This window comes from Magnolia sinica, chromosome 11 (assembly GCF_029962835.1).
Source record: "Magnolia sinica isolate HGM2019 chromosome 11, MsV1, whole genome shotgun sequence".
Lineage (NCBI taxonomy): Eukaryota > Viridiplantae > Streptophyta > Magnoliopsida > Magnoliales > Magnoliaceae > Magnolia > Magnolia sinica.
The window spans coordinates 72,474,616-72,497,825 of NC_080583.1; the positions used below are offsets into that span (position 1 = coordinate 72,474,616).

At 38.0% G+C, this 23,210-nt stretch overlaps 1 protein-coding gene across 2 annotated transcripts in view; it reads right to left on the reverse strand.

Annotated features, from left to right (window-relative positions):
* Positions 1–536: 536 nt before the first annotated feature.
* Positions 537–23,210, reverse strand: part of LOC131219334 (alpha/beta hydrolase domain-containing protein VTE7) — a 47,915-nt gene continuing 25,241 nt past the window's right edge. Inside the window, exons 8-10 of one of the 2 annotated variants that reach the window (XM_058214414.1) lie at positions 15,933–16,028; positions 2,128–2,193; positions 537–1,019 (exon numbers count right to left, since the gene is read on the reverse strand). In XM_058214414.1, the coding sequence (XP_058070397.1) occupies positions 885–1,019; positions 2,128–2,193; positions 15,933–16,028 (297 nt within the window). In that variant the 3' untranslated portion in view covers positions 537–884. The remainder of the gene's footprint in view (positions 1,020–2,127; positions 2,194–15,932; positions 16,029–23,210) is intronic. The other variant, XM_058214415.1, reaches the window with a different exon arrangement.

Here is a 23,210-nt window from a genome sequence, read left to right on the forward strand (position 1 = left end):
TTAATTTATCTTTCTTTATTACTTCGTTGAGAAACATGATCTAAGCTATCGCCATTGAAAGAAAAGTCTATCTTCAAGGCCAAAAGATCTCATTCAAAAGTACTAACTCTCCCCTTCTAAAATTGTCTAATCGTTGTAACAATTGGTAGCTAAATAGTCAGGCCAATCTTCACAGATCTGGTCCTAATCCGCTAGTTTGGAGCCTAGGGTCACAATTGTTAAATTTGATTCGAGTCGAACATGACTTTGGCATATACTCGACACCTAATCTAATCTCACACGTTTAACCAAAATTGGGCCGTTTGTTTTACATGCAGCCACATGTCCAGGATTGAACAACAATAGATTCCACCCTAGATCTCCATATTTGATCCGTTACAAACCTTACAGCTTCATAGAGATGCAATTTTTAAATTCCCACAAAATACCCATGTCTCATAAAGCACCGCACCTTAACTTGACTCCAAACCCAATTAAGTCAAGCCGACTCGAAAACTCAGATGAGTTTCTTAAAAATGCATATGGTTTTTTCTGAGTTTGTTTTTTTTTTTTTTTTTTCAATATTATTTCATATTAAAAAGCATAAATAATATGTACATAATGTCAAAGTTTCATCGAGTTGTTTAGAGTTTTTGTCAAGTTTTTCTCCAGTCGTGGTGAAATCTGGTTGAGTCGAGTCAACTCAGACGAGTGAAATCGGGTGGAGTTTTCAAACTATGCTTGGAACCATGAAAATGCCTGAAACCAGAATGAGCCCAAAATCCAGGACTCATTTCAAAGCAACAATCTTTATTACTTAATCAATAGTGATACCTTCCATGTTCAGCTGGTTGCGGGCCTGTGGCAATGCAGGAAGTCTTTGAAAACATGAAGCTTGGATTGTGCTATTGATTTTTCAAATCACCTCGAACAAACTCCACAATCAACTGGGCCACAAACTCAGGCTTCTCTACATGAGGAAGATGGCCGCAGTTTGGTATTTGATGTAGAACTGAATTCGGTAGTTCGTCGTGCAATCTCTGCATGGGATTAGTTGTAAAAATAAGGATTCTTAGTCGATTATCACAAAAATGATATGGCTCAAAACGAGAGATAAATTGTATTGATACATGCTTTCCTACATACCATTCATGCAAACATCGCCAAGGGTGGCAATGTACCGGGTAGCCCACCCAACCCAATGAACCCAACCCAGGTTTGGGCTAGTCTTGGGCCTTGGATGCATGGCTCGATCAAATTTTCAGTTAGGTTCGGGCTCAAGTCATTTTAGCCCGGGCTGACCCGACTTTATATGTATATTTATTATATCCTACAAATATGCCATTCTAATATTGAATATAGACCATTTGGCTTCATTCCTTTAAAATGTCCATTTCTTGTGCAGGTGTGGCCCACTTGATCATTGGATAGATTAGGAAAATCTTGGATACAAAAGTCCAATTGCTTTGGTTTTTGCAATATGGTCCATCCATCTGGTGGCCCACCAAATTAATGGTCTTGATCACCATAAACAAATCCCATGTGTTATCATTCTTCTTCATTTGTATCTATCATGCCATCCCATCTTCCATTTGTTGATGTATGTGTTTGAGGGCCCATCACCAACTAGAATTTATGCAGAGTAATGCTCCAATGCTCTCCTAGTTGCATCGGTTCACTCGGACAGTCCAATCGATCCATCTGAACTGTCCATAACACTTTTCTAGGGCTACTTAGCAAAAATAGCATTGATCAGATGATCCAATCCATACTTGATTTGACCTAATTTTTTATAACCACCCTTTTTCTAAGCCATGGATGGGATGGTTATGATTGCTTAACAAAAGTGATTCTTTAGAGTTATAAGCAATCCATGATGGTTCCTAACAAAATAGACGGATCAAATTGGTGGTGGGACCTGTTTTGGTGTAAATGATCATGACCATCCATACTAAAGTTCATTGATCAAATGGTTAGTGTTGGTCAAAATGTGGTATGTTTGGATGGTGGCCCATAAAACTGCGGTCGACCTAATGAAGAGTCTGGATAATGAATTGGACTGTATCAGTATCCAATAGAACTAGGAGCACTATAAGCATCTCTCATCTACAAAACCAGAAAGCATCAAAGCTGAAGGAATGAACTAACCAGTGCGAGTTTGTTGCTGATGATCTGATCATCCTCACCCCAAATAATAAGCGTCTTCTGCTTCAACTGTCAAATGCAACCATCAATAACATCAGAACATGAATCAAAGAGAATTCTATAACACTTATACCTAAGACTCATAGCCTACTCTGGTAAAGCTTATGGTGGTATCGAGCAGATGTCGGGCACATGTGATGTATTCACAACATCCGTCTATCAGATGCGTCGCCTCAGAAAACCCTTAAGACCCAAAACTCAGCCCAATTGAAAACTAAGATGGTCCCCAGCATAGGGAATGAACTTAGAGGGAACGCCCATTCTTGAATTGCACAGGGCCTACCTGAGTCGCAAAACATCCTGAATTTTGGCCAAACCTTTCATCTGGACTAGATTAAGGGTCTGACTGGCCTTGATTAACATGGTAGGTGTTCCCTCTCAATATGTTCCCAGTGCTATGGCCCATCTGAGTTTTGAATTGGGCTGATTTTTTGGGCTCTGGGGGTTCCCTGATGTGACATCATATGGATGGATTGGATTCCATGAAGGATCCACATCTGCCCTGTTGATATCAGTACCAAGGTAGTGTGCCCCTTCGTTTAATTCCTTAGGTATGAATTAAGACAACAAGCAAAAGGCTGTTTACCCTAGAAGATGGATAGTTTTCATCATCATCATCATCATCATCATCATCATCATCATATATATATATATATATATATATATATATATATATATAATGAAAGCACTGTTTGGATGTTCAGCTGATCATAGGTGTTTGCCTCCATAGAGACCGTAGATGACTCAATTACTACAGTATCAAACCAGACTGTTTGAATTGTGGGGCCCTTTTTCTTTTTTTTTTTTGATTTGTGGAGCCCATTGTGGATGGAGGAAAGCCTGGAAATTTCAGAGCTTAACACAATTATGACGGTCCAACCTGTGGCCATCAAATGCACAAATAGCCTGGTCAGATTGTCTAAATTTAACTGGAAAGATCTGGTGGTTAAGATGGTCTGGTTGATGTGTTTCTAGCCCATGCCCCATCTGCAATAGGGCCCACATTTTGGATGGGCAGAAGATGATTACAACTACAGCCAGAAAAAAAAAAAAAAAACCTATGATCATAAAAAGCAGCAAATATAAGATCTGGTGGATGAGATCCTCAACTTTTGTGTTCTTAAAGGCCACAAAGTCTCTTTCCTTTGGATCATCTTCCTGAAATCTGCAACCAAATGGGCTTTTTCCTGTGCCATCATTTGGCAATCCTTCTTCTGGGTTTTAAATCATGAATCTTGACCTATCATCAAAGTAACTTATATGGAGCATTGTTTGGAGTATCCCTGATATATCAATAATATTCCTGATATTATCTGTATCTCCAGCTCGGTGATACCGGTAACACTGGTAGCGATACCGATAACACTGGTAATATCAGAAATTCCAGGTATCAATGATATATCGCCAATATTTTTTACTGTGTAAATTTCACGTGTTGCTTGTATTGCGAATGTATTGCCAACAATTTTGACTATGTAAATTCTAGGTGTCTCTTGTATCGCCAATGTATTGGTGATATTTTGATAATACCGCCAAAAATCTGTTTACTAAAAACAAAATCCATTTCAAATTTTTTTATGGGCGCATGGTTGTATGATGGAATGCACGTTTGCATGTGTGTATATGTATGCATGGGATGGATTGCATGTTTGAGTTCATTTAATTTTGCATGTCCTAGTTGTATGGTATCTGCATTCGTAATATATAAACTCATTTTGGTTACAATTGGACTGATTTCTTACAACACAACACATTCTTTTATGCCCCCATTAAATGGAAACTTATTATGCATGCATTCATTTTGCAAAATTTTTTATTCCTAAATATGTAAATATGTGTATTTTAGCATCTCCTAAAGTTTTCATTGAAAAATTCCACAATTTTCCCCATGTTTCCCCGCGTTTCCAACTATCAGCAATATTATTGGTGATAATGATATTTTTTCCGCATTCCCAGCCAGCGAAACTTGTAGCAATACCAATAACTCGAACACTGTATGGAGGAGAGAGAAAACAATGGTATAATTGGTATGAAATGCATGTTAATTCCCTCCAACCATGGTTAAGAGACCTCTGTGACACAGACCGGCTTGTTCGGTCCTAAGTCGAGTTGCGACTTGCCCGAGTTGGGGATGAATTGGCCCAATTCGCCTAAGCCAAGGGTGACTTGTGGTATTGAACCAGATCAGGTGCTACTGAGTTTAAGCCGAGGGTGACTAGTGGTATCGAACTAGATCAGGCACTACTGAGTCCAAGTTGACTTGGACAAACGGGACTCTTCCACATCTTAAAACCATGCCTCCAACATATGATTTGGACATTTTACCCTGTGAATTCAGGAATTATCTCCTTGCTCATTAGGGATCATATTGCATGGATTCTTCTAAACATGAGAATAATTGTACACACAATCTGACATGGATTCAAGAGTGACATAGGAAAGGGTCTAGTGATACGGTGTTAACTTTCATATGTTTGTTATCATAGAAAAAAGATCATGTGCTAAAAAAGAAGCCCCTATGTTGAATCAAGATCTGATAGTTGGTAATTGTCTTTTTCATGGTTTTCTACTTATTGTATTTTATTATTTAATTTGTACTTTGCTTCTTCTTCTTTTTTAATCATCATCATCATCTAAGCCTTATCCCAATTAATTGGGGACAACTACATGAATCCTTTTCCACCATTCCAAACTATCAAGGGCTAGACCTTTAATTAGACCAAAGGTCATCAAGTCTTTTCTTACTACCTCCATCCACATCCTTTTGGGTCTTCCTCTTGCCCTTTCAAAGCCTTCAACTAGTACCAACTCAGTCCTATTCGGCACGGTTCTTGGTCTCCGTTGCACATTAACAAACCATCTAAATCTACTTCCCCTCATCTTTTTACCTATTGGTACTACTCTTAAGTTCCCTTGAATGCATTCATTTCTAATTATATCCTTCCTCATCTTGCTGCCCATCCATCTCAACATCCTCATTTCAAATACACTCCTCCTATGAATATGTCGTTCTTTAACTGCCCAACATTCTATCCCATAAAGCATGGTTGGTTATTAGCTATCCTATAAATTTCCCTTTAAAGTTTGACTGGTACACAATGATCACATAACACTCTAGAAGCACATCTCCATTTTTTCCACTCAGCTTAAATTCTATGGGCAACGTCCTCTTCAATCTCTCCATTCTCATGAATTATTGATCCAAGGTATCAAAAGTGTCATTTGGAAAACTTCTTGGTCAATAATCTTATCTAATTCCTCGTTTTCACTCCTATTATTATTAAAATCGCACTCCATATACTCTGTTCTAGCCAACTAATTTTACATCCTTTAGATTGTAAAGGATCCCTCAATAAATCTAGCTGTGTTTATGCCTTGCCTCATCTTGTCAATCAAAACTATATCATTTGCAAACAAGATACACCGTGGGATCTCTTCTTGTAAATGCCTCGTTAACTCTTCTTGAAAAAGTACAAGCTCAATGCCAACCCTTGGTGTAAGCCCACTGTAATTGGGAACTCACTTGTCTCTCCACTAGTGTTTCTCAAATTTGTTATTGCTACCTCATGCATATCCTTAACAATGTCAACATATCCTCTTGAGACTCCTTTCTTACCCAACACGAACCACATTAATTCTCTAGGGACCCTATTGTATGCTTTTTCTAAATGAATAAAGACCATGTGGAGATCCTCTCTCTCTCTCTCTCTCTCTCTCTCTCTCTCTCTCTCTCTCTCTCTCTATATATATATATATATATATATATATATATATATTTCTCCATTAATAGTCTAAGCAGGACAATAGCTTCAACGATAAACCTCTCAAGCATGAAACAAAATTGATTTTCCAACACATCCCTCTTACTCCTTAGTTTTTGCTCAATCACTCTCTTTGAAAGTTTCATAGTATGACTCAAAAGTTTAATCCCACGATAGTTAATGGAGCTTTGCATGTCTCCTTTGTTCTTATAAATAGGTAGCATGGTACTTTCCTTCATTCGTCTAGCATTTTCTTCAATCTTACAATCTTGTTGAACAACTTTGTGAACCAAAATAACCATTATCTCCCATGCAATTCCAAACCTCATCTAACATCATTTGAATTTATGGTTCCTTCTATCCTTATGCACTCAAAATGGTTGACATTAACAAGTTCTGAAAATAACATCATCTTTCATTGATCTCATTATCTTTTACAAGTGCCCTCTAGTTATCGCTCTTAATGCATCTAATATAATCTAGGTCCCTACATTTTCTCTCTTATTTTTGCAAGTTTGAAGTTATCTTTCTCACCTTCTCTTGTCCCCAATCTATTGTATTGATCATCATAAACCTTACATTTAGCCTCACTACTTTCTTAGCAATCTTTTTGGCATTTCTATATTATTTAATATTTTCATCATTTTTAGTCCCTTGCCAGGCTAGGCTTTGAAACATGAACATTTCTCATGAATAGCTTTTTGTATATCGATATTCCACCATTAAGTTTCCTTATATGATTGGCTTTTCCCTCTAAATACTCTTAAAACATCTTTTGCCACTTTCCTAATGCACTAAGCCATCTCATTCCATATAACATTTGCTTCTTTCTTAATATTCCACTTTCCTTCTCCCATCAATTTATTACTAAATAACATTGTTTTCTTATCTTTTGAATTCAATTCTAACACATCATTTTTGGATACCTATTAATTCGCTCCCTTTCTTCCATCTCTTAATGTAAATATCAATAATTATTAATTGATGTGAGGTGCTCTTGGAGAACTCATAAATTGACTTACCACACTCAATGCATAAGATATGTTTGGTTGAGTAATAGAAATAAATTTTTAAACCAATCTTCTATACCTCCCCGGATTCCCCATTGCATTTTCTTGATCACTTACAAGCTAGTGATTAGGATCCATTTGAGTGTCAAATGCCTTGGTCCCAAGAAGATCTATCTTCATGAGTAAATCCAGAACGCATTTCTGTTTAGATAACTCTTTCTTTAGATCTAGCCACTTCTATACCAAGAAGTATTGAAGATGACCCAAATCTTTTGTGAGAAAATGTTGTTGATGATACTTCTATAGTTCTTCAATATCCTTTTCATTGCCTCTAGACTCTAGTAACAACAAATCATCCTCATACACTACAAGCACAATGAGACTTGAGATACATTTCTGAACAAAAACACAATGATCAGTATGGCTCGGAATGGAAGAGGCAGTAGATGATGGAGATTGGATGTCTTTGTTGATCACAACGGGTATGGGAATAGGTTCCATATTAAGAGATTTGCTATCTTTTGAGAGGAACGGGGTGGGCTAAAAAAATGTAATATCTGCACATACATATTTTCTTCGAAGTGATGGAGTATAACAACAATAACCCCTCTGTGTGCGAGAATATCCAAGAAAAATACATTTAACTACTTGAGGATCAAACTTATCATAGCCATGTTAGACAGCTCACATACTACCTTGTATATCTTCTTACCTTGTATAGATGATTGTAATATCTTTCCTTTCCTGTTATAGATGAGTATAATATCTATATATTCAACCCCATTGGGTTGTCTCAAATACATAGAAAAACCTTTTTGGATTCACTGTTTTCATGGTATCAGAGCCATACTGATCCAAATCCGGCCACTCCCTGCTGCGTCCCTGCTGCGTCCGGCCACCCCCTGCTGCCAGATCCGGCATCCCTGCTGCGTCCGGCCACCCCCTGCTGCCAGATCCGGCCTCCCTGCTGCGTCCAGCGTCCCTGCTGCATCCGGTCACCCCCTGCTGCAAGATCCGGCCTCCCTGCTCCCTGCCCCCTGCTGCGTCAGGCCTCCCTGCTGCTCCAGCCTGCTCCAGATCCAGATCCGATCCACCCCCTGCTGCCCCTGCATGGTTTTCCGGCTCCAGCCTGCTCCAGATCCTGCGCCCCTGCTCCAGATCTAGCGCACCTGCTCCAGATCCAACGTCCCTGCTCGGTTTTCCTGTTCCAGATCAAGATCTGACGCCCCTGCTCCAGATTCGACGCACCTGCTTGTTTTTCATACTCCAGATCCAGATCCAGAGTTGCTTTTCCAGATCCCGATCAAGGTTGCTGATTGCTTTTCCAGATCCAGATCCAGAGTTCCTTTGCCAGATCCAGAAACTGCAATTCCTTGGGTATCTCCTGCTGTACGGTACTTCTACGACCTTCTTCTGCTGCAACTTCTTGTCTGCTTTACATTACTTCAGATCAATGGACAAGAACTCATCACGTACAGAGGCCCCACGTTGTAGTTTTGATGGTACCAACTACTCTCTGTGGGCCATCCATTTTCAGAACTTTCTCAAGGGTCGTGGTTTGTGGGGACTAATTGATGGATCCGTTCCTCTCCCCACTTCCACAGATGCCGACAAATTAGCTGATTGGGAAATGAACAATAGAAGGATTATTACCTAGATTTTTGATTCCGTCGATCGGTCCATTGCTGTTGGTCTTACACCTCATCGCACTGCTAAGGCAATGTGGGAACATCTCCAGACGATTTATCAACAGAGTAATGCGGCCCGGTTATACCGCCTGGAACAGGATCTCGTTAACCTTACTCAGGGTAACGACAGTATTCAATTATTTTACTCCAAAATTGTCACAATTTGGACAGAGATGGCTATGATGGATCCACCATTTCCTCATGACTTTAAAATATTCCAATCTATGCGCGAGAGTACGCAAGTTCGTCAATTCCTTATGAAGCTACGTCCGGAATTTGAGCATTGTCGGGCTGCTCTCTTGAACCGTAGCCCTACTCCTTCATTAAATTCGATTATTAATGATTTATTGGTTGAGGAACAACAACTGAAAGTTCTCTCTCTTCCTTCCTCAACTCCATGATTATCCGATATAGTGCTTTCTGTGTCCACCACTACAGCAACCTGTGGTTCCACTCCTTTGACTTGTCGTGGCTGTAACAAGGTGGGTCATGTTGTCGCTCAATGCGAAGAATGGTGCGCTTATTGTCGACGGACTGGTCATGGTATTCAGGACTGCCGTACACGTGCGTATGCATCTTATTTCGGCCGTGGACGTGGTGGTTGTGGTCGTGGCCGTGGTCGTGCTCTTTCTGCTACTGCTGCCACTATTTCTTCCGAGTCGTCTATTAGTGATTCTGCATCTACTGTTTTTGCTGAAGGTCTTTCATCACCTTTGTCTCCTGCGATGCTCCAACAAATCGTTTAGGCCCTTTCTGCGGCCAGTATGTCAGGTATATCCCCATTTTCTACATGGTTCTTCGATTCACTTTCTTCCAATCATATGACTGGTGCTGCATCCTATCTTTGTGACATTCGTCCTTACATAAAAAATCAGGCTATTTCTACTGCGGATGGCACTAGACTACCTATTCAGTCTGTTGGATCATTGACTTTCTTTCTTTCTGCTCATCGCCAGTTCACCCTTCGTGATGTGTTTCATGTCCCTAACCTCTCCTCCAATTTAATTTCAGTTGGTCAACCACATCCAATAACTGCTTAGTCATATTTCTTCTCAATTGTTGTTTTGTGTAGGATCTGGCAACGGGGAAGGTACTTGGGAGGGGTCGGCGGCATAGTCATCTGTACGTGCTGGATTTTGATCCATCTGTCACTCCGGCTCATTGTTTCTTTTTTCCATCTTCATCAAATATTTGTTCGGCAAATAAATTGTGGAAACTGTGGCACTTTCGCTTGGGTCATCCACATTCTGATCGATTACTTCAGTTAATTTCGTCTAGCATGTTAGGGAATATTTCTCTTAATAAAAATAATTTGAATTATTCTTGTTTTTGCTGTTGTCTTTCAAAAAGTAAGTGTATTCCTTTTTCTCTAAGTACTACAAAATCATCTTCTATATTTGAACTTGTGCATACGGATGTCTGGGGTCCTTCACCAATTATGTCTCTCTCTGGGTTACGATACTATGTTATATTCATTGATGATTTCACACGTTACACTTGGATTTACTTTCTGCATTCGAAGTCACAGGTTTTTGAAAAATTCAAGTCCTTTCACTCTATGGTAAAGACTCAATTTGGGGTTCCAGTTCAAACTCTCCGTTCTGACTCAGGGGGGGAATATCTCTCAACCGATTTTCGTACATTTCTTCAAGGTCATGGGATTATTCATCAGACCACCTGTTCTGATACTCCACAACAGAACGAGGTGGCTGAACGAAAAAATCATCATATTGTTGAAACTGCCAACACCCTGATGACAGTTATGAGTGTTCCTCGTTCTTTCTGGATGGAGGCAATGTTATATTCAGTCTACTTGATCAACCGGATGCTAACCAACGTTCTGAATAGTAAATCTCCATACTTTGTTCTCAACGGCTTACCTCCTGCATATTCCACATTTCGTGTTTTTGGTTGTATCTGTTATGTTCACCTGGCTTCACGTGAACGTCACAAACTATCTCCAAAATCAATCAAATGTATGTACTTGGGATTTGGGGAAACTCAGAAGGGTTTTCGGTGTTATGATCCGGTTTCTCGTCGTGTTCGGGTTTCACGAAATGTTGTCTTTCTTGAACACATTGCTTTTCATTCATCTCCTCCTCCTCCGCACACTCCAAACCCTCCTGGTTTAACCGCCTTTCCAGAAATTCCGGTTGCCTCAAGAACTCTCCCTCGTCCGTTGCAGGTTTACTCACGTCGACCACGTACAGATCCACCACCTATTACTCAACCCGAATCTACTGTACCTGTTGCAGATCCCGAACCTACCTCAATACGACGTTCCGCTCGTGAACATAGAGCGCCTGATCGCTTGATATGCTCTATGTCTGCCATGAATGCTACTCTGGATACTGTTTCTATTCCAACTTCATACTCTCAGGCAGCCACTCTTGATTGTTGGAAGAAGGCTATGGCAGACGAACTTGCGGCATTGGATGATAATCATACGTGGGACATTGTCACTCGACCTGCTGACCAACAGCTGATTGGTAGCAGATGGATTTATTCTGTCAAGCTCAAGTCTGATGGATCATTGGATCGATATAAGGCTCGGCTTGTCGCTCAAGGATACAAACAGGAATACGGAATTGATTATGATGAGACTTTTGCTCCCGTGGCCAAGATGAAACCTGTTCGTACTCTTCTGGCTATATCTTCTGTTCGCTCATGGCCACTCGCTCAGATGGATGTGAAAAATGCATTTCTTCATGGAGACCTCCAAGAAACCGTATATTTGAAACCTCCTCCTGGCTCTTTAATCCCTGACGATAAGGTATGTCGCCTAAAGAAAGCCCTGTATGGCCTCAAACAGGCACCTCGGGCATGGTTCCAACGCTTTCACGATGTTGTTACGAGTGCTGGCTTTACTCAAAGTGGTTATGACCCATCCTTATTTTTGCGAACCACTGCTCACGGAATTGTCATTGTTCTGGTCTATGTTGACGACCTCCTCCTGACTGGTAGCGATGCTACTGGTATTTTGGCTTTAAAGGAAGTTCTGCAATCATCCTTCAAGATGAAAGACCTCGGCCATCTCACATACTTTCTTGGACTTGAATTTTCACGTTCCAACCGTGGGATCCTGGTCAGCCAGCGTAAATATACCAAGGATCTTCTCGCCTTGGCATCATTGACGGATCAGAAGACTGTTCAGACTCCCTTAGAACTTAACGTTCGATATGGCCGTGACGATGGTGATCTACTTACACAGCCCGACTTACACTGCCGTTTGGTTGGGAGTCTGGTTTACTTAACTATGACTCGCCTTGATATTGCCTATGCTGTTTAGGTCGTCATTCAGTTTGTTTCTGCTCCCCGGACTCTTCATATGACTGCGGTGTTGCGCATCCTACGGTATCTACATGGAACTCTAGATCGATCTCTGTTCTTATCCTCCACGGCGACTCTGGACTTCGTGCTTATTCGGATGCTGATTGGACTGGTTGCACTCTCACGCGAAAATCTACCACTGGCTATTGTGTTTTTCTTAGCACTTCTTTCATGTCTTGGAAGTGTAAGAAGCAGACTATTGTTTCCAAATTGAGTACAGAAGCTGAGTATCGGGCGATGTCCGCTACGTGTAGTGAGCTTGTCTGGTTACGTGGACTTCTTTCCGACTTGGGCATTCCTCTGTAGAATCCTACTCCACTCCATGTCGATAATCTCAGTGCAATTCAGATTGCCTCTAACCCGGTTTTTCATGAACGGACGAAGCATATAGAAGTTGACTGTCATTTTATCCGCGAGAAATTTCAGTCTGGGCTCATTTCTCTTCCACATGTGGTATCCCATGATCAGATTGCTGACATTCTCACCAAGTCCCTCACATCTGCACGTCACTCTTTTCTTGTTGGCAAACTATTACTTGTCGATGACCAGCATTAGTTTGAGGGGGGATGTTAGACAGCTCACATACTACCTTGTATATCTTCTTACCTTGTATAGATGATTGTAATATCTTTCCTTTCCTGTTATAGATGAGTGTAATATCTATATATTCAACCCCATTGGGTTGTCTCAAATACATAGAAAAACCTTTTTGGATTCACTGTTTTCAAGCCAAGCTCCAACTGATAGACAAAACAAATACATCAAAAAACTTTAGGAGGTATAGGAAACATCGGAGTTTCTGGGAATAAAATTTAATGAAGTAATTGACCCTTTAAAATAGATGAGGGCATCGAGTTATCAAAAAACATGCTATGAATATTACATCACTCCAAAAACTCTTAAGAACATTCATGTGAATTACGGAGCACAAGTTATCTCAAGGAGGTGACAATTTTTCTATTCTACAACCTCGTTTCTTATAGGGTGTATGTGCATGATGTCTGATGTAGGATTCCTATTATATGAAAAAAGGCTAAAAGCTAGGGATTTGTACTCCTTGGAATTCTCAAACCAAAACACAGACACTTTTGAACTAAATTGATTTTGCGCTTCCATGTGAGAAGTCTTAAAATATAAAATAGTAAAAATCTATCTTTCATTAAATAAAGTTTTCATCTCGAACAACATCAACAAATGGTAATACTTAATCTCAAACTTACTAGATATTTTAAACTATAAACATCTGAATGAACTAGAGAGAGGAACTAAACAACACTTCTCAACACGTGAAAAAGTATTAGGCTGATGCTGACTCAATATGCACACATCACGCTGTAGACATGACATCAACGGCAACGAATAACATTATCAAGAATCTTCAATGATGGATGATTGAGACAACAGTGCCAATGATAAGATGAGATGTCTTTTTGTGTTGTTGTGCCCACGACTTCACGATCAAGATAGTGCAGCTAGTCATTCTCATGTCCTCCACCAATCTTACTCTTCCTCTTTAGGTCTTGAAACACACGGTGTGAAGGATATAAAGTGACACAACAGTTAAAGAATTTGGTAAGTTTGCTAATAGATAGAAAGCTTAAAGGGAATTTTGGAACGAATAAAACAAAGGATAATGAAAGAGATGGACTTCCATAAACGGTATCCATTCCATATACTTTTAGATTAGGTATCGTCTGCCAAAGTGACATAAGAGCCTATTAATGAGCCATAAATAAACAAAAAACACATTAGACTAACTTGTCATATGGTTAGACGTTCCAAAGTCAATTAACCATAGAGTATGAGGCTTAGATCCTAAACAAGTTATATATGAGGTCATAAATGTCTCCGTGGGAGTGGAAGTAGTTGTAGAAGTATAAGGAATAGACTGATTTTGTAGATTATACAACAACTTAGAAAATTCTTCTTAACTCAAAGTAACCATCTCACTAGTCATATGTGCCTATGGAGTAGTAGGTGTAAAATTAGCCAAAGGAGGCCCACTGCTCCCTCCAGTGTGAAGCTTGATAAGTCCATGCAGGCTTCCCATGGAGTTCCTAGCATTTTCAACAAAATGATTGGAAAGCCCACAATGAAGGAACTTCTTAGGTCTGGGAATCTCGCCACGAACACCTCCCATGTCATCATAACCACCTCTTCCACCATAGCCACCACTACAACCTCGTATAGAGAATAGTGCTAGAGATGAGCTGTCATTGGCTCTACTTATAGAGCCTAAAGATACTAGCTAGATGCATGCAAACACCATGTTCAAAGATGGCACATCTTTGCCACCCGAAATCTATGCACGAACTGATTCATATTTGTATTTCTATCAAAATAAGAGCTTGGCCATTTGGAACTCTTTACATTACTTCATTATTTTTCCAAATCCTAGTGTTAAGTTGGTATACATTTAGTTCCTACCACATTCCATAAGTTTTGAATAATATTTGCCTAGAGATTTATCATTTATCTCCTAGTTGAAATCTAAAAATCTCTTCAAACAATTGGTATGCATGAGAGAGGTTTTTGTCAGATGAATACATATCTCATCATGCATCCCACACCACCTTTGCAGTATCCAAAAACATTATGTTAGCATTGATGGATGATTCCATACCATTCCACAACCATGTCATAATTTGAAAATTCTCCCAGATCTTCATATGTACTAGAACTCGCATAAGGTTTCTTTACAGTCAAGTACTTCAATATTCACTTTTCCGTTAAAAATACTCAAATTGACTTAGATTACTAGAGATAGTTTGTTCCATTTAATTTAATAGAGGTTATCTGAAACCCTAAAAAATCAGATGGATTTATTAATCCGGTTTTGGAATCGCTTATCACTTCCATGGGGAAAAGGGACTGGAATATATACCGCAAACTTATACGAGCATGGGCTGACCTTTCGTGACCAATGAACACTCAATTTGTACACTTCACATGATATGACACCACACTTGAAGAGAATAACCAGCCCACACATTCCAACCAATCACAAGGGTTGATAACCACGAACACGGCATCTGACGAAGGCAATCAGCCCATACGTTCACACATCCCACGAGAGGCAATGATCACAAACACTTCATCCTCTTCTCATGCATGGACCATTACAAAAGCCTGGCACAACCAAAAAAAAAAAACTCAAGTTTCTTAAAAGATTTTCAGCAAAAAAGGAATGGGAGTGCCCAAAAGGATAGGGTAGGTGGGAGAGATGGATTAAGATCATAAACAAAATAGTTCTGATACCATGTAAAATAATGTAAAAGGAGATGGAATAAAGAAGAAAGAGAGAGAAGAGGAGAATGGGCTAAAGTATTGACTCCCCGCACCCAATAACCCATCTAAGGTGCCCTACGTAAGCCTGTATCTCATTCATCAACAAGAAGAGGGTCTGCTCTCTTGCTTGCGCAAGGTTGTGTACATCGACATATCATCATCATCACCGAATCGGGTGGGTGAATTGGCTCGTCTTCCCCTCGTGTGGTTGATTTGAGCGAGCCACCAATTTTCATGTTTTGCACCCGATTTGATCATGTAATCACGTCACTCGATCCATAATAATAACCTAAGAGTAACCTGCCACACTATCCGCCAGCACCCAACATAATAGAAGTTTTTTTTTTTTTCTAAAAGACGGTAATGACCATTACGAACCACATCGACAGTGGTGGCCGTTAGACCACGGTTATGATTATTCAATACCTTACTCTAGAGCCTCCAAACAAATTGACCCAAAATATCACCACATAACTACGGATATTAACTTTTTACTTCCTACTGGCTCAGTGTGGTGAACATCATAGATAGGGTTTCCTTACAAATATAGTTGTGGTCAAGCACCTCCTGCCTTTTGAGTAATTCAATTCAAAATTATTATATAAGAAGTATATACACTACTCAATACTAACACATTTCAAAATAGAAGGGTCTTAGAATTTCCTATATACCTGTTTTATTTGGGAAATAACATTATATCCGCCACTAACCATAAAGCCAACAGTTGCATCTTCCCACCAAGGTAGTAGACAATGTAGGCGGGCCACCTAGAAATGAAAATAAATAAAATCTCACACAATATTATTTTAATAAAGTGTATTAATTGCGAAAAACCAACACAAAATGTAATATGATTTGTAATCATTAAACATAAATGCTACAGTCAAAGTACAAGGATCACAAAAAGGTCCTCTAAAAACATGATGTTGGAACAAATATTCAGAATGATCGTCTATATAAAAGTAGTTGACATGACCTACTCTAATCCAATTCATGTAGCCATAGAGGAAAATAACATATTAAAGCATCAATCATAAGCAATGTTCCAGTTATCGTTGATAGTATCAATAATATTGGAATCGGCAGGCGGGCGATACAAAAACTATTGAAAATGCCAAAATTTCCAAGTATCAACAAATTGTCAACAATATATTGTCAATTTATCGATATTGCGTCGTATCACTCAAAAATCGTTACTTTCTCTTTATAAAATCTTTCTTACATCGATTGTATCGATGATATCATCACCGTTAGAGCTTAGGAAGGAGGAAAACGTGCATAAATATATAATAAAAAATTAGAGAAAATAGAAAATTTGCATTTTTTTAAAAAATAAAATTTGGGGGTCTAGTTAGGGAGTGGATTTCGACCACTCGTCAAATTTTGATAATCAAATCCCTCATTTTGGGAGAAAAATCAGGAAGGGCTAAAACATGTGTAAATAAAAAATCAAGAAAATAGGATTTCTTCTTCTTCTTCTTTTTTTTTGAAAATTTTTAGGGAATCTAGTTGGGGGCAGTGTTCGAAATATCGGTATCGCATTACGTATCGCACCCTCGGGATACGGATACATATTAGTTATCGCATGGGATATGTCGGATGTATCGCATAATGTACCGATGTTGTTGGAAACATGAGGAAACATTGGGAAATTGGTCGAATTTTTCAATGAAACTTCAGTGATTGTTAAAAAAGACATCAATAAACACTTATAAATCAAAAGATTACAAAAAACAAGTGCATATAATAGGTTTTCTTTATATGGGGTACTAATCTATGCGTTGTCTAACTGAATTGATGCAAGCATGTTCAAAGTCTATTCATATAATTTATAAAAGTAAGAAGAAGTGTGGGAACACAAGAAATACATTCAAAAGCAAAAGAAGAATCACTAGATCAGGTTACATACATATTTGATTTTATGTTTGGACACAGATTGCAACTGATTTGCGAGACATTGATTTTTTTTCAATTTTCCGCAACCCGGCCCTTTTCCTCCAAATCTCGAAATTGAAGTTCCCAATCCATGATTTTTTATGTTTTCCAAACATGAAAAATCATTAATTTGTAACAATTTGACACTAATTTAACATAATTTATAGAAGAAAAAAAAAATGGTCAAAAAACGATAATGCTCATTGGATCAAACATGTGGGATATATCGCACTACTTGTGCATTTCATTTCGCACAGGTGGTATACAAGATATATCGTGGGATATATCGACTGATATCGTCGATATTTAAAACGTTGGTTGGGGGTACATTTTGATCGCTCCTCTTCCTCTTCTTCTTCTTCTTCTTCTTCTTTTGAGAATCCCACTCCTCTTCAATTTTAATGAACCAAATCCCTTATTTTGGGGTAGAATCGGGAAGGGGAAACCCTGCATGAAAACTTCAAAAAAAATAAAAATTAAAAATAAAATAAAAAAATTATTTTTAATTTTTTTAAAGGAATCTAGTTGGGGAATAGATTTAGACTACTCTTCAATCTTTGAATTTTTTTAATTATTTAAAATTTTAAAAGTGCAAAAAAAAAAAAAAAAGGTTTTATTTAAAAAGATTGTAAAATTGTTTCATGAAAAACTCATTAATTATTTCTATTTATAAATGGATGTTGATGAGAGATATTGATGTGATACATTTTTTAAATAAAAAATTGGTTTTTAGAGTTTTAAAAATTATGAAGAAATTACAAAAAATTCAGTTTACTTCTAAAAAATAATTATGTTATTTTATAATTTTGTATGCATGTATGGATGAATGTATAATATATTTATGTGTGGATGTGTTCATTGATGGATGGATGAATGGATGTATTATGGTGGATGTGTTATGCATGTATAGAAGTATCATTCATGAATGGATTGATAGGTGTGTATGAATGCATAAATGCATGGAAGTATGAATGTATGTGTGCATGGGTGGATGGATGCATGATGGATGATGTATCTATGTATGTATGTAAGCATGGATAAATTTTTGTTACTATTGCACTAGTTTTTTACAACAACACATGGTTTAGGCCCTTATTAAATGGAAACTTACTATGCATGGTTCTTTTTTTGAAATTTATTATTATTAAATATGTAAACATGCGTCTTCTAGCATCTCCTGAAGTTTTACTGAAAAATTCCACCTTTTTCTCCATGTTTCCCTCAATCAGCGACACATTTCTAGGTATCGTCATCTTTAAAAAAAAAAAAAAAAAAAATCTGGGTATCAGCAATATCAGTACATGTTTCGTATCCCAGGTCAAGATACATGTAATGATACCGATACTACGAACAATGATCATAAGCTCCTCAAAATTATGTCTTCCACTAAAAACATGAAAGTTATCCATCTCAGCTCACTCATTTTAAAACTTGTGACATTATGAATGAAGTACATTTGCCCCAACTACAACGAAAAGTTGTCAGTTTTAGTTTTGTATTTAGCACTAGAATTAATAGTTTTTACTTTATCTTATTTTGCGCTAGCTTTATAACTTTTGGCTAAGGCTTTGTTATTAACTAAACTTTATTGTAAGGATATGTACAAAATACTCACAATGTATTAAGTGGAGTGGTAGGGTCACCAAAAAAGAAGAAAGAAAAAACACTATTTCAACACCCTTTCTTGGTAACAGTAATGGCTATGCATTTGGCCTCTCTTAAAATGTGGGGAAAGGATACATTATGACCTTCAACTTTTTTCATTCATTACGAAGGGTGACAACAAAAAAAGGAAGAGAACATATTACATTTGATTAACGGACTTCACCATTAAGGACCCCAAAAAGGAAGAGAGAAATCTCATTTCTTGTCGAAGTTCTCAGGCTTCCACTTTTGAAACTTTGTCCTACTCATGGATCAGTGGTACACTCTATGAGTTTCAACACTGAGATCATTGGTTCAAGTGCCCATGTGGTGTGAGTGTGTGTAAAAAAATAAAAAATAAAAGAGTGGAGAACTCTAGTCTAATTCTTAGTTGTAGGAACTTTCCACCTAAATGTCACTCCCACTTCAGATTTGCTTCCACTTCCACTTTCTGGCCATTTATACTTGCTAACATTATGAAGAAAATGTTTCCTCACTCCCACACTCAAATTCCTTGAAACTGTCCCTTGGACTATGGGCAACTAAGAATTACCCTAGTGGCATTTTTTCTTTTTCTTTAGAAACTCCCTTTTTTTAGACAAGCTTAGATGTTTTGTAGATCTTCCAACCAAAAACTATTTTCAACATTAGGCGGGGTTTTTTTGCATATATTGCAATTAGTCTTTCTTTCTTTCTTTTTTTAACCCAATTTTGGCTACCACCTTCCACTCTTTTGTCATGTTCTTCACCAATATGTCTTGGAATTTCTTTTTAACCATACTATTGCTCATGGGCTGATGATTTTTTCCCTTATCTATTATCTTTACTTGTTTGGCCATCTACGACGGAGACCAAAAACTACACTGGTCAAAAGGAATGAGTTTGTTCAAGTTGAAGGCTCAAAATGGCAAGGGGAAGGCCTAAAAGGACATGGTTTGAGGTAGTAAGAAAAGACTTGAGGACATATCGTTTGACTGAGGATATGGTCTTGAGATAGAGTAGAATGGCGGAAAGGATTCGTGTAGCTTATCCCAATTAGTTAGGATAAGGCTTAGATGATGATAATGATGACGATCTATTGTCTTACCTCCAAGGCATCTCTAAAAGTTCAATGAATATCTGACCTTGTAATTGTCCAGCCCCTAACTCCCAAAGCACCCTTTAGCTAAACTTTCCGTCAATGATTTAAATATTGATAGTACCGGTATTGCGCACCAACGTTACATAATACGGGGGGTATCGTTGAAAATATCGCATGATATCGCTATGTATCGACAATATATTGATACATTGCTATATTTTGAATATATTGCAATATAAAACTCCTGAGTATCATCAATAAATAATGTATCAATGATACTAAGAGACAATGCTCCCTTTATGGGAAAAAAAAGAAGAAGAAGAAGAAGAAAAAATGCCAAAAAATCATGTCTCAAATTTTTTAGGGAGAATAGATTTCTACGAGTATGTCAACCAGTCCTTATGAGCAGTGTTTTAAATAGCGGTAGTGTGATGCATAGCGCCCAACCCTCTATAGCATGTAGCGAAAATATGTAGCGTGTAGCGTAAGCTACACGATACTTCTATTTTTAAATTTAAAAATAGGACAAATATAATAAATAGTGAAAAAAAGGGAAAAAATATAAAAATGCCTAAAAGATGATTCATTTTATCAATTATAAGCACGTTCAAAAAAGTTATTAGTTATCATTTATCAAAAGCCAATCCACATATATAAGCCAAATCAAATAATTATCACATCAACAACTTTCTAAGCAGACCACTTTAATTAATAATGTCTAATTGAAACCACAAGGCACAATTATGAAAAGAAATAAAAATCCCATAGGCTAAAAGTATCAAGTACAATACAAGTGTCACATTCCTCAACATTAGAAACAAAGAAAACGTGAATAAAATAGTAAAAAAATACATTGTAGCTTACGCTACGGACGCTACATGCTACGTAGCTGTAGCGTACGCTACGACCCCTGTAGCGTACGCTACAGGGGATTTACGCTATTTGGGATGCTACGTAGCGCTACGGCCACGCTACGCTACGTAGTGTACGCTACGGGCGCTATTTGAAACACTGCTTATGAGTTGTTGGAGAGAAAAAAGGATTTGGATGGGGAAGTCGAGAACAGAGAGTGGAGACGGGCCGAAACCCAACCAATGAGTTTTTTTCATTTAAAGTGTTTTTTCTTGTTTAAATAGTTTAGAATTGGTGGAACCAACTTAGTGATCCAAGATTTTGCATGTTTTAAATGCAAAATCATGCATTTTTACCTCCAATTTTCGATTTTGGTAAAAAAAAAAAGGAGGAATTTGGGAAAATTTTGAAATTCCATTGATTTCACCATTTGACCCGAAATTAGAGTGTGGAAAAATCATGGATGCTTGCTTGTATGCTAATCTACAAATTGATGAAAATTTGTAGAATTTTTGAAAAAAAAATATTTTAATTAAAAATATCAATTTTTTTTAAAAATATTTTTTTAATTGCACCGAACAACCAAATTGGTTTCTAATATATTTGTTTATCAATTAATCCACACTCTTTTATTTATTTTCAAAAATCAATTTAATTTTTATAGAAAATTAACAAAAAATTATTTGAAAATATTTTATTTTGATACTTACATTGTACATTGTCTAACAAATTTAGTGTAACCAATTAATACATTCGATGTTCTAATAAATTATATACATTATAGAAATATTTGCAATTTTTAAGTTTATTATTTAAATATTTACTCTTAAATTAATTAAAAATTGTGAAAATATTTGAGATGATATTATTTGTTGTTCCTAATATTCTGTGTTTAATTTGGTCGAGCATATTTGGAAAAGAGAAGCAGTCCAATAATAGTTGGCAGCACAACTCACTTCCCGCCAACTAACACAGGTCCAAGCACAACCACAGTGGGCATGCGTCAAAGAGCGGTGGAGCATCTCGTTTGAAGAAACACCTAGCAAGGGGTATCAGAACATTATGGATTGCACACGTGTGCTGGAGGAGATGAGAGTGCAGATGGAACTATTGTGGAAAGGGGTGAGACTAAGAAATGAGCATACCTAGCATGGAAGGGAGTTTAGGGAGGAGTTTGTGCATCCATACAGTGTCATGGGGCAATGGAAGTGGATAAAGATGACGAACCTAAATACAGACGAGTTGTTGAGGAGTCCTTATAGGAGGACTAAGATAGGGACCAAATTAGGTGATGGTGATGGGAGGGAGATTAGGTATGCGCTGCACTAGTAATGATAGGATGCGAAATATACCTTCAAATTCGGCAATATATAGGAAAGAGGTGGGGAATCAAAAGCAACTGAAAGATCTTTGGAGGAAGGTAGGTAATGGTGGTTGGAGGGGAGGATAGGTGCGCCACACTAGTAGCATTAGGATACCAAATATTGGCAATGTATATGGAGGTGGGGAAGCAAAAGCGACTAATGGATCTTTGGAGTAGAGGGGATGCGAGAAAGAAGATTGAAAATTTGTGATAGGGCTTTTCATGTATGACCGCATGCCAACTATGAGCATGCACTTCAAGAATATGATTATTAAATTGCAATGTAAGGCCAAGGGTGTGGTGCCACCTACACGGCTAAACCACATGAGATTGTGGGGCCTTACCTAGATAATAAGGTTGTTGAGATGCACCATTACATCGACAAGTTGAGACCGTCACCGGAGAATAATGAGGTCGCACTGATGTGTTACGGATGGACGGGCCCTACGAAATTATTCATTATAAATGTTATGGTCTATTGTAAAGGGAAGGTCATATTTCTAAAGTCCATTGATGCATCCAATGAAATTAAAAACACAAAATACATATATAAGCTGATGAAGGATGTGATGAAGGAGGTGGGGAGGAAGAATATAGTGCAGTCCATCATAGACAATGGGCATGCATTCATGAAGGTGGGAAGGAGTTGATGAAGTATGATCTATACCGGACTGCATGCACTACCCATGGCATTGATTTGATGCTTGAGGCAATAGGGGACAGGCTGTAGTTAAGAGTGTGATGATTGATATGCTCGAAAAATTACAAAATTCATCTATAATCATCACTGGCTATTATACGAGATGTGTATGAGGTGTCATGGCAATATAGTGCGGCCTGATGTAACACAGTTCGCCACTAATTTCATCGCCTTAGAAAGCCCCATGAAATACAAGCATGGAGTCAAAAACCTATTTTATTCTCAAAAGTGTTTGAAATAGAATCGAAGCAGCTGTGTTCTGGCAAAGGCAATTGAGAGGATAGTCATGACTAACTCTTTCTAGGACTGTGAACATGGTGTGGTTGGTATTCTGGAGCCCATTTACAGAGGGCTACAGATAATAGATAACAGTA